The sequence below is a fragment of the Camarhynchus parvulus genome, chromosome 8, assembly GCF_901933205.1.
Source record: "Camarhynchus parvulus chromosome 8, STF_HiC, whole genome shotgun sequence".
NCBI lineage: Eukaryota > Metazoa > Chordata > Aves > Passeriformes > Thraupidae > Camarhynchus > Camarhynchus parvulus.
In genome coordinates, this window is record NC_044578.1 from 19,304,932 (window position 1) to 19,317,540 (window position 12,609).

The 12,609-nt window shown below is 35.1% G+C and overlaps 1 protein-coding gene across 6 annotated transcripts in view; it reads right to left on the minus strand.

Annotated features, from left to right (window-relative positions):
• The window catches only part of COL11A1 (collagen type XI alpha 1 chain), a 124,266-nt gene that overhangs the window by 95,830 nt on the left and 15,827 nt on the right, over positions 1–12,609 (minus strand). For all 6 annotated transcript variants that reach the window (XM_030953150.1, XM_030953156.1, XM_030953151.1 and 3 more), the window contains exons 3-4: positions 10,723–10,936; positions 8,143–8,305 (exon numbers count right to left, since the gene is read on the minus strand). In XM_030953150.1, coding sequence (XP_030809010.1) covers positions 8,143–8,305; positions 10,723–10,936 — 377 coding nt within the window. The remainder of the gene's footprint in view (positions 1–8,142; positions 8,306–10,722; positions 10,937–12,609) is intronic.

The window sequence follows — 12,609 nt, forward strand, 5'->3', positions numbered from 1 at the left end:
GAATCCTCCAAGAGTACTAAAAGGAGTTGTTGTGACTGAGGAACTATTCACTTTGTTTCATGCCACAGCAAATGTGGAGAACCAGGCTAGAGAGCTAGAAGGAGAGAATATGCTAAAATGAGTAGAACTCATGCCTGCTGGAACAACACACATTCACTCACATCAACTGTTCTACTACAAGGAACAGCCCAGCTAAGAATGAGAAGAGTGTGCTGAATTCATTCATTGAAAATTCCTCTGTGAATCTCACAGACATTCCACAGTGACATCCTGGAATAAGAAAATCTATGTGTATGTACACTTCCAGGACTTGCTGAAAAACTCAAAGCAGTAATGCACAAAGTGAGGTGTCTGTGCTGGAAAAATAGCTTTGATATGAAAACAGTGCAACACTAGAAAAATGCAGTGTTGAATACCAAAAAAAGAAATGGACACCAAATTTGCAGGAAAGCAGTAAACTAACAAGTTCTCTTTCCAATTTTGGCTACATCTTCATGTAATTATCACTTTAGTTAGCCTTGTGGTAATAATTGCTATCTGTGATCCCAATTTTTGGAGTCTTCCTTAGATTCCACAGCAGAAATAGGAACAAAGAAAATTTCCAGTTAGATGTGGTGTCAGATTTTCACAATGATATAAATCACCAAGGGCTTGACTAATTATTGTTATATCAATAAATGCTAATAGCTGCTTATTACCTTAATTGACTTAATAAAATGTTTTAGATATCTGTCTTCTTGAAATATTCTCTTTTCCTTCTAGCTAGGTAATCTTATTAATGTTTTTTAAATACGGTGTATTAGAGAATTACAACCATAAAGTAGTCCATTTATAGTCTATTTATTACCTAAAAGTTCCTCACTGAAAGTTCATCATTGAGAAAACACCTCTACTATCAAGAGCAACATTGTTAAAATGGCAAAAGTCTGAATTCAAAGAAGGCTGTAAGGGAACTGTACAAAGAAATCAGTGCAGAAATCACTGTTTTCTTCCAGTCTGTAAAATTTTAATGGTCTAGTTGCTCTCTAGTTCCACAAGAAACTCAAACAGTTCAGGGGCTGATTTAGGGATATCTCTTTTACAAGAATTTTCATAAAACAACAACCCTGCCTAGTGAAAGTTATTTTGTCCAGGGAATAGCAGGTAAGCATTACTTCAGAAACTCTGCAGGGAAAAAAAAACACAAACAAAAAAATCCCCAGCAATTACTTAAATGACTAATTTATGTATTTGAGGTTCAGAAATACTTTCTTCAAATAGAGTGTGACGGTCAGAATTAGCAAAATACATCTTCATGGTTCACACTGGATAACATTACTATGTCTTATGTGCTTATAAAGATAATTAAATTTTAAAGATGTTTACATAAATTGTGATAAAAGCAAAACAAAAGCAGTGCTAGGCACTAAATCAACTCAGAAGAACAAAATCAGTATCTTTCATTTTAATGTTTTGACTAAAGCCTGAAATTACAAAGTGAGTTTTTCAGCAGATCAGCAGCAATCAGCACAAATAGCCCAACCTTGGTATTTGTGCCAACTTTCTCTAATTAGTTATGTGACAGTACAGCTATAGACTCCAAGGAACAAAAGTCTAGACAGCATGGATATTATTACTATAGAATTTAGAAAAACCTGCTGCAGAATTCATTTAATCTTCCTGCAAAGATTTGAGGGATTGAGGAATTCCAGGAGCTTTTAATATAATATTCCATAACCCAGGCGCATTGTACAATATAGCTGGAGAAAGATATTTAGAGCCTGCCAGACTGAAGCACTGTAAAAGCAATAAACTGTGAAAGCAGAATACTGCACAGGTCAAAGTATCCACAGAAATCAATGTCTTCTTGATTCTTTGAATATCATGCTTATAGAAGGATAAATTCAGCTTGGTTAGGAAGTAGGTTGATATGCCAATTATAATTTTTGACCTTCCAAACATAGCTGTTCACAAAGTCAACTGCAATTCTTGGCTGAGAGATTAGATTTTACTACAATGCCTATGCAATAGCAAGTGTACATAGACACAGGCGTGCACGTGTGCCCAAGGACACCCTATTTTCTAGATAAAAGACCTACAAATCTCTTACATTTTCATGTATTTTTGAAATCTTATGTACATCTCTTGTTTAAAACGGAAATGTATTAGACACAATAATAAATGAGGTGGTAAGAAATCCTATCTGTTAAATCTTTTGAAGCTGATGCAGCATGCAGCATTCTTTGATCCCAGGCTGTTAATTTTAAATGTAATTACAGACAGTTTTGTTAAATGACCATTCCTTTGTTTTTTGGGGAAGATTCCTTGAAAATGAACTTGAATTCCAGTGAATTATGAGAACTTTCCCCTCTTCTTCTCTCCCTCTCCTGCTTCCAAAAATAAGAAAGGGAAACTGGATTTACCCTTGTTCATTGAACACAAGTTTGGAAATACTATAAAAAATTAATAAACACCAGATCACCATTCTTTGAGATAGAATAAAGTAAATCCAAACAAGCCAAATAGAAAGCTTTTGTAAGAAACCCTGATTTTTTATTAGGTGCCTCTGATATGAAAAAATTGTACACTTTTCTTTACTTTTTGTTGATGTTGGTTTTCTTTTTACTTCTCGGCGCTCAAGTTGTCCACTTTGGTGTTGATATCTAAACCACTGATTCGAAGTATTTTTCCCTGAAACATCTGCGCTTGCACTCTGAGGCTGCCCATGCTCACAGATATGTGAGGGACAGATCCTCAACTGCAGGCTAGCCCACACTGCTGCCAGGAAACTCTCAGCCTACCTCCAGCTGCTTCACTTGCTCACTCAGCTATTCCTACTCCTTTAAATAGGAATCCCATCCTGTACACAAGTGTTTTACTGCTTTTTTCATGAGAACAGATTAATGCCTAGTATCAAAATCTAAACCCTTTATTAAAAAGTATTACTGCAAGGATTTAATCCATAAACTCTGGGCTGTTAAAGCTTTCATGGGCTTTAAATAAGACTCTTATACATCAGGTTTTGTCTTGTTATACTCATTTACAGCAAAGTGCCTAAAAAATTATGGCATTGGTCTGATGTGTGGACTTTTGAAGGAAAAAAGGTGTCTATAGAGAAATATCTGCATAAAGACTCTGTTAGTTACTAAGTTATTATAAAATACTTATAAAAAACTTGGGATTGTTCACACCAACAGTAGTAAATGAGGAGTGACAAATCCTTAAAGCTGGCAAAGAATAAAAAGATCCCTATTATTTATAAAACTTGTAAGCTACAAACATATTTCAATGGATACAATTCAAAATTCTTTTACTAGGTGCCATGTACCAGCGTCTCACTGATTTTTTTCTTCCTTTTTTATTTTTCTTTTATTTTTTTTTTCATTTGCATTTTGGGAATTCTCTTCTTTGCAGCAAGGACTTACAAACCAGCTGTTCTTGCAATATGTATTTGAAAACACAGAAGACATTAATTTCAAAAGACACATATAAAAGTTTGAGGAATGTTGTGACAGTCTTTTAAAAACAAGCATTTACAAATTAGTTCCACTGATATAAAAAGATTCACTTCAGTGAGCAAGGGCTTAGCAGTGTAAATGAAGGTCTCATAATTTGGCAGTTAATAATAATACAGTTTCTAGACAGCATAATTTTATTATTTTAAGATGCATTCATGGTTTATAATTTGCTTCTCATCATTTGTATGCACCTGATGCTTAGTAATTGCTGAATTCACAATCTTGTTTTTAACATCATATTGATTTCCATATTAACAAAGCACACTGTCATAAAACCTCAGATTAGCACTTTTATTCAGGAATGAGCAGCAGGCAACTCCAGACTGGAATTTTCTCACATAAAACACAAAACTGCCCACTAGATTCAGAAAACAGTCTAGATAATTTTTTTCTTGCTTTTGCAGCTAAACCAGAATCTTTCTGACAGCACTACTAAAAAAATGCCTCTTAGCTTTTGCACCAGTAGGTAAACTTACCAAAGAATATTTTTTGTTTTGGATATACAAAACCAGTGAATTTGGCAGCAATTTATTATGTTCTCAGGACACTAATTGGCCCTTTCCTTCTTTCAGTGATCTACCTGATCTCTGGACACCCAGTATGCTTACTTATTCAGAAATTATTGATCATCATAGGAAAGTTATGTCATGAGGTAATGTCACACCCACTAAAATGTAAGCACTTAAAATTTGCGTCTGCTATAACAAGTTCTTGTGTTACTGGTAGAATTAGAACAGAGAACAACTGCCTAGAAAACAGAGGTTAATATTAAGAACAAAAATAAAAGAAAAGGAAATGGAAATGGTCAAGAATTTAATTTAGTTAAATCTTGTATTAGAAACTTAAAATAACACAATTATATAAAAAAAAAAGAATATTTGAGCCACTGGGATGCAACATTGTTTTAAAGGAAGTGTGAACAATATTTGTTCTGAAGATTCTAAATGAATGATCCATATAAATACATTAGAGCAATATGACTGAAAGAGTATTCCTTTTTCAAAAGATACAATCAAATCATGAGCAGGTCAGAATAATGTAATGATACCTGGTTTGGACTCATTTGTACACAGCTGCTTTCAATGGGAGTGAGTTACCTAGAGATGCAATGGGGCTTGGTGCAGTTGTGCTCTGCTGCACACATTGGTTGGTACAAGACTAAAAAGAAACAGCACCATGTTCAATTAGTAGGTCACTGAAGAGTAAGAGTTCATTACATGTATCTACAGGTTATTATTTCCACATTTGAAATTTCCATTCAGTTTGAGGAGACTGAAGAGTGCTCCACTATTCCTATGACCAAAGCATTGGTTTATTATGAGAAAAATATCCCTATTACCCAAGAGAAGATGACCTCTGTGATGCATGGATACCATATTAATCCTTCTGACACTCTGAGCAAAAGGTAATTGTTTTTAGAGGCTTCCTACATTTAAGCTAACACAGGCTGCAAGTGTCATATAAGAAGTCTGTAATAAACAGTTTTATGTTTTAAACAGTTAAATCTAATGTCATGACCATATAACTTCTGGAATTTCCTGCCCACAAAATAAGACACTTTGTGTTATGTGTATCTTCAGTTACTATTGTGGTCTCAAGATACAGCAAGGTTCATAACACAGGAATACTAACAAGCAGACCCATGAAATCACCAAAAGTCACTCTGAACTGCCATGAATGAGAAAAACAGAACATTTAACACACAATCATGTCACTGTCAAGCAGGGATAGATTTCAGGAAACAGCACTAAACTTTAGAAATTGTAGTACCAGCAGCTAAGGGATGGATAAATTCTTGTTAATAAAACAAAAAGAATGCTGTTTAGAGAGCAAAAAACCAGTAGATAAAATCAACATGAACTAGATAATGTTTTGTTTGGCCAGATTTAGGACAGAGGTCACTTGGCTTGTTCACCCTAGAGAAGAGGAGACAGAGGTGAGACCTCATTCAGTCTGCAACTTCCTTGAGAGGGAAACAGAAGGGGCAGGCACTGATCTCTGCTCTGTGGTGACAGTGACAGGAGCCGAGGGAATGGGCTGGAGCTGTGTCAGGGGAGGTTTAGGTTGGATATCAGGAAAAGGTTCTTCACCTAGAGGTGGTTGGGTGCTGGAATAGGCTCCTCAGGGCAGTGGTCACAGCACCAGCCTGACAGAGCTCAAGAGGAATTTGGACAATGACCTCAGGCACAGGGTGTGATTCCTGGGGTGTCCTGTGTAGGGCCAGCTGCTGGACTCGGTGATCCTTGTGGGTGCCTTCCAACTCAGGGTATTCTATGATTCCATGATCCATTAAAAATGTATATGGCCCAGTATTTTTTTAAACTTTGGGGTACATTCTAACTTCAACATGCACATTTTTACATACAGATTCAGACAGTTGACCACAGGTGTAAATTATTCTATGGTGGTTGTACAGTAACAAAGAAAACAGAAACCTATCCCAAAAGCAAGGATTGCAAGCTTCTAATTTAAGTAAGAATTGAGACTTAATCTAAACCCCCACCAATTTCAAGAACAGCCTTGTAGGACTGTAAGTAATTTCCCTGAATAAAAAAAGAGAAGAGAGGTGCACTCAGTTGAGTAAGAAGACCTAATCAATGAAGACATTCAGAAATGTACAGTGAGGCTAAAAAAGGTAGAAATGTTGCTGTTCTCAGTACTGAATCTTAAGATTCAGCCACTTAACTGACCTTACAGAGAGCTGCACAATTTCTTTTGTGAGTCCAAAGCCTCCTTCTTAGTGGGTCTCAGCTGGAATTGAAACACTGACTTGCCATGTCAGTGTACCAGATGTCAGAAAAAAAATCTGGCAGAGAACCAGCTAGCACTACTTTCCTTTTCCCTCCTTCCACAAGTGACAACACCCTTGGAGAAAAGTAATTTTAATTCATTCCAGCAAATTCTGTAAAGTTATATCCTTGTATCCACTTTGACTTCACACAGGTTTGACTTCAAGAAAAATGCAGGGTTATTTTTGCTTTTCATCAATTAATCTGATAATTCTGATTTAAGTGCTAATTTCAATTTGCTAAGCTATGCCTTCATCCAACTTTACTGACTCTTTCAACAGTTGCACCAAAAAATAATTGCATTCAACCACATGCCTTCCCATCTTTTGGGGTAAATGATAAAATAAGTATTCCCTTTACACACATATCAGAAAAAATTACCTCCAAACAGGTACGTATGATTATTTCAGCACCTCTGAAACTTCAGACCAATATTTTTATTTAGCGATTGGCACTGAATTAAACAAACCGATCATCAGTGTTTATCTATTGTGCATTTCCCTGCTTGAAAACTTTTTAAATGGTTACAAACTTTGCAAGAACTATCCAGACCTTGCTGCTTTAGCTTCTATTAAAATCTAAAATGACATGGAAAACACTAAAAAAAAGTTTATCTAATTTTATTTTTCTCTGAATTCTTTTTTACTTATGCATACTCACATTGTACACATTTTTGACAGTTTATTGTCAAACACAAATATTGGGGAAGCTGGTTTCTCACCTAACAAAGTAAAACAAATGAAAATTTAAAGTAATTATCCCATGAGGAGACCAAAAAACCCTTGTCGCATCCCAGATAGAGGCAACTGTGGAATTCATCTTCAAACAGAAAATAATGTTCCTCAGATGTGCAAACTGTATTGGGGACTACAGGTGAATGAGGCTGCAAATACCAAACATATCATACTACTTGATCCACTAAATCACCCCAGAAATTTCTGTATTCAAAAGGCCCACAATTCATTGTGTCCATGGAAAACAAAGATAACAGTGCTACAATGCTACACTCAAAATTCCTATTTCCCCTCTTGATACCTATGTAGCTTCTCAAGCATATGTTCTGCTTAAAGCTAGGATTAAAACTGTGGACATTTACAGAGCACGGATGTTCTGTAGATGAAAAAACTACCAATCTGTAATTTCTTTTTTTTTACATTTTTAATTTAAATTTTTCAATTTTAACCGTTGTATAACAATGTTATAAAAGAAATTCAGTAGTACGGATTTAAGAAGTTTCATAATTAGTCTGTAAAAATAATTATTGACATAAGGATTCTATCCAGAAAGGCCTCATGATTGGCATTTACTTAATTCCTTAAAGGCATTTTACCCTTCCTATATGTACTTCTTGGCCAGTAAATGATGGAAACATATATGTCCTTATTGCCAAAGTATGTTCCATTTACTGGAAAGAGTAATAGGTGGGATAAACACTTTAACAGATTCATATTACACAGAAAACTTTCCAGGTCCTTCTTCCCTGCTCTCAAATACCGTTAGCACATATATCTGCAAATGCTTAAGAGATACAGAAAGAAAATGATTCAGTATCATACTACACAGCTTTCCTGCTTAATTCTCCCAAATACCTCAGGTATCTCAATATTAGGCAGAAAGACAAAAAAAGCAACTCCCTTCCAGATACAACAAAAAGGACAGAAAAATGCGCCAAATCTTCCAACTGTACTCCTCCCTGTTTTACTTCTCTTTTATTTCAGCCTATCCTAACAGGATCTATAAATCAAAGTTTGTACATTATACCAGCATTTGACCTAAAAGATTATTCTGGTTTGCATTAAGCAACTTGCTCAATTAAAAAAAAAACTCAATTCCATGTGTTCATTATTGATTCATACCTCAAAAACTTCTTCATCCAGAATCCTGGTTCCAAAGACAGTGATGCCATTGGTGTCCACAACTGTTTTGTCACTTCTGTCAAGTGGTTTTGTAGTTTTTTTGTTACAGTCAACAATCATTGTAACACTCTTTTTCTCCACACTGATAGCTACTCGATGCCACCTATTAAAAAAACCCAATATAAGGCGACTATAATTTATGTTTTTAAAACTAAGTCATTGTGTTCTTATCAAATCAGTTTATAGGAGATGGTGCACCAATTAATTCACAGATAAAATTTAAAATGTCTCCTTTTATTTCTTTCTTCTACACATACACAAGTGTACAAAGTGCTTTGACTGGCTGCTGTACACATTCTGTCCCTCAGCACAAAGGGCCTAATCCACAGCTCGCTGTGAACACCCTCTGTAAGGTGAAGCTCAAGCTGAGGTTCTCTGCAGCTTTAACCAGAGAACATTACCAAATTCAAATTAGATGTCAGTGCACAGTTTACACTTTAATAGATTAAAAAATCTGACAGCAGATTCTTTTTTATGAATGTGTTTGATTTTCCAAATTACTTATGCAAATATAATTAACCCAGCAGGTTATTATATACCCAGCAAATATAATTAACCCAGGTTATTATTTATTATTTACAATTCACTATTTTTTCTCTGTGATCAACCATCAAAATTTTACCATGTTCTTTTCCACATTTGAAGGTATTCCATAGCTATAGAGAGATACATACAAACAGTTCCAACATAGATACATTTCCAGATAAATATATTTACAAATACTTGGCACTATTCCTGCAACAATAGCCTTGCCTACATAATATTCACCAAAAAGTGAACGAAGTGTTTCAGAGTACAGACAAGTGACTTTATTTTAGAGACATTTGAGAATAAAGTTTTGTATGTTTTGCCCAACTCTACTATGTTCTTTATGAGACATTATGAATAATCGTGACAGACTACATTAACTTTGTGAGCTTCTCTGCTACGACAAATGTTTAAGAACAAAAGCAGACCACTCTGTAATCCACCATGGAGTAAAAGGTCAAAGAATCTTTGATAGACCAGGGCAAAAAATGTAAAATATGTCATACTAATGACGGGTAAGAGGAAGGCTGGAATCAAATTATTTTAGTTGGCATTTGTGGCATTAGGGTTGCCTAAATCAGAGAGAAAGCTTAGATCATTGTTACAAAGAGTGTCTGTGTATCAAAAGGAACACCTTGAAGCTAATGGAATCTGACTGCTAAACAGTATCACTGAGCCAGAACTATAATTCCATGTTTTCTCTGGAATGCTGTTAAACACTATCATTATAAAAGCAAACTGGCCATGCATCCTCAGGCACATTACACTGTTCACACTTTTTAAATATATCTCAGTTTGAGATGAAGATTGTTGTCCTAGATCCTTCATAAAACAGCTGAGTCAGAAGAAAATGGTTGGCTTATCTTTTGAAAGTGTGTAGAAGCTGAAAGCATAAAATCATAGCTCACTGTGCCTAGGATTGACTCCAGTTGATTTAGAAGTTGTAAAGTCTCAGTGTAGGAAATTGTACCAAACCAAATTCGTTTATGTTTCTTCATTTCAGCTAGTTTATCAACATTTTGGATTGAAATCTATGTCAAAGCTTTGTTATTTATCAAAAGTCCATTAAAAAATGCTGGTTTTTTTAATCACTTCTTCAGCTAGGGAAATGAATCAAGTCTAGGTTTCATAATATAATTTCATTGTCTGGTAATACTAGGCCAAGCAGACAATTAATTTTTTTTTCTTTTTTTTTTCTTCTTGATTTCTTTATAAACATATTTCATTATAGTTCAATTTTTGCCCTTCCTCGCTGAGTTGTTTTCTTTTGCTTTAGTAAATTTACTTCTGTGTATTTCTGAAGACTGTGGTTGCTCCTCTTGGACTGCAGCACAGCAAATAAAAAGCCTTTGAAAGAATCAATGTCCTTTTACAAGCACTGGAAGGACATTCCCAGAGAATGATTGCTTGTCTACAAAGCTACAAAAAACTAACAACTGCATTACTAATGCAACAGGTATTTGAAATTCATTCCTTTACTGAGGGTACAGTATAAATCCTTATTCTTTCCTGATTTCCTTATACATACAAATCTCAAACTATTTTATTTATCTGCTGGTTTGGCTCTGGATAGAAAAAATTCTGTGCTGTCTTGTCAACTTGTCTTCATACTGCCTACCACCTTTAAGTGGACCAGACATTTCTTTTAGTGAGACTGTTCCTTGAGACTTTGGGAAAACAGCTTCTTTGTGTATTGCACAGGAAGAATATTCATAGGTTTAGTTTGGGTTGGATCAACTTCTATGACTATTTCCTCACCCTTAATTTATAAAAATGGCAGATAAGGTGGTTTGTTTCATTCATAGCTGTATGCACCATTTGGAGCTGGAATTGTATTCTGCTGCAAAGCTTCTCTAATTTTGTACTACGCCAGTCCAACTAATTAGAAATTATGTTACTGACATATTTAAATATGTAAGGAAACTGTGTAAATAGATAATCACATATAGAGTTGTCTGCAATATGTTCTTAGTTTTAAAATTTTCCACTTACTTGCCATCAGCGATGTTGACTGTTCTGAAAAGAGGATAGTCTTCTGGGGCAGGTTTTCCATTTTGATCTTCAAACAGGAAGACAGGAGATCTACCAACTTCAACACCTACTTGCTGAATTCCTTGTTCATTGTAGATAGACAAAAGGAAAGACTGAATACCCTTTTTAGGTTTTACCGTCATTAATATTGAAAAATCTTCTGGAAAACTTCCACCTGCAAACAAAGTGATATATACAGCTATAAATTCAGAAAAGATCAAACCATTTCTCCATTTTTTCTATAAGCACGTAGGATCCAGCATACAAACTGCAGGGTTGTCTAATTCTCAAAAATGAATACATAAAAAATTATATTAGGAACATTTTCTGTGTCTTTTTTTTTCTTTCTGATCTCACTTTAATTCCTGAAAAGTAAACCTTAATGGTTCTTAAAAACATAACTTGAAAATCATACAATCATGATGGTTTGGGTTGAAAGGGACTTTAAACTCATCTTGTGCCACCTCCTGCCATGGGAGGATGCCACACACTAGACCAAGCTGCTCAGGGCCCCATCCAAGCTGCCCAACCTTTCAGGGTTGGGGCATCCCCAACTTCTGTGGGCAAACTGTTCCAGTGCTGGGCCACTCTCTGAGTAAAGAATTTCTTCATAACATCCAATACTACTCTCTCCTCTTGTACTTTAAAGCCGTTTCCCCTTCTCCTATTTACCTGCCCATGTAAATAGTCCCTACCCCTGTTTTCTATAAGCCTCTTTAAGTACTGAAAGACTTAAGAGTATTTAAAGGTTACTGAAAGACCCCCACTCCCCATAATGGGGTACACTCAGAGCCTTATCTCCTCCAGGCTGAACAAGCCCAACTCTCTCAACCTGTCTTTGTAGGAGAGGCGCTCTAAATCTATTGTGAAATCCTGTAATAACACAGAGTATGAAAGAACCATGGTAGTTTCACATTCACTGCTTTTTTAATCCATCTTCTGTTTAGCAACCTTCTAATTTAAAGTGTGGACTACAATTTCACTCAACATAACAAGCATCTGTTAGATAGATGCTTGAATAGAAAAGAATACTCTCTGGTACTAGTCAGTGAAATCAAGTTGGGAAGTTGGCAAATAAAATAAATTTTATTTTTTAAAAGATGGAGAAATTTATGGATATAGTAGTTCCTGATGAGTTACAGGAGTTAGATGAAAGCAAGGATAGGACAGATTAAAATGTGCACTGTTTAGCTGAAATTATATCTCACAGCTTGATCTTATCTTGGATATCTATAGTCTTTCCACTGCTACACAGCACTAAGAAAAAGAGACATAATCACTCAAATTTCTTTAAGAATAATCTGAACAATAAAGATTTCTTGTGGTGAGGAGAGAGAATGCCTGTATGACAAGATTGAAAAGGAATTAATTACCATAACCACTTCCAAAAAATTGTTTTGATTGTTTTTTTACTCCTGTAAAGGACAGCAGGAAATTTTCCATTCAACTTAGTTGAGAGGATATATTAAAACCCAATGAAGTGTATGAAAAATAATATAAATATTATATCTGTTGTGAATTTTGCTTTGATCTTCTTCCATCAACAGTAAGTAATGAGTTAAGGGAACTTGTAAGTTACTCTTGAACTGGGTATAGCTGTTTCTCATGTTGCTCTGGGAACATATTATTACTACAAAATAAAGCATGCTTGACCCTTTTCTGGATCTGAGTGATATCTATATGATTGCTACTCTAAAGGACAAAAAAAATGAAAGTATTTTTCTTTGCCACTTCTAATCTCTGTGTATTCTGTATGACTTGTTCTAACTCTACATGATGTGTCAAAACAGAAAATTTAAATCTTCAAAAATTTTGGGCTTAATATTCTTACTATCATTTTCTTCAACA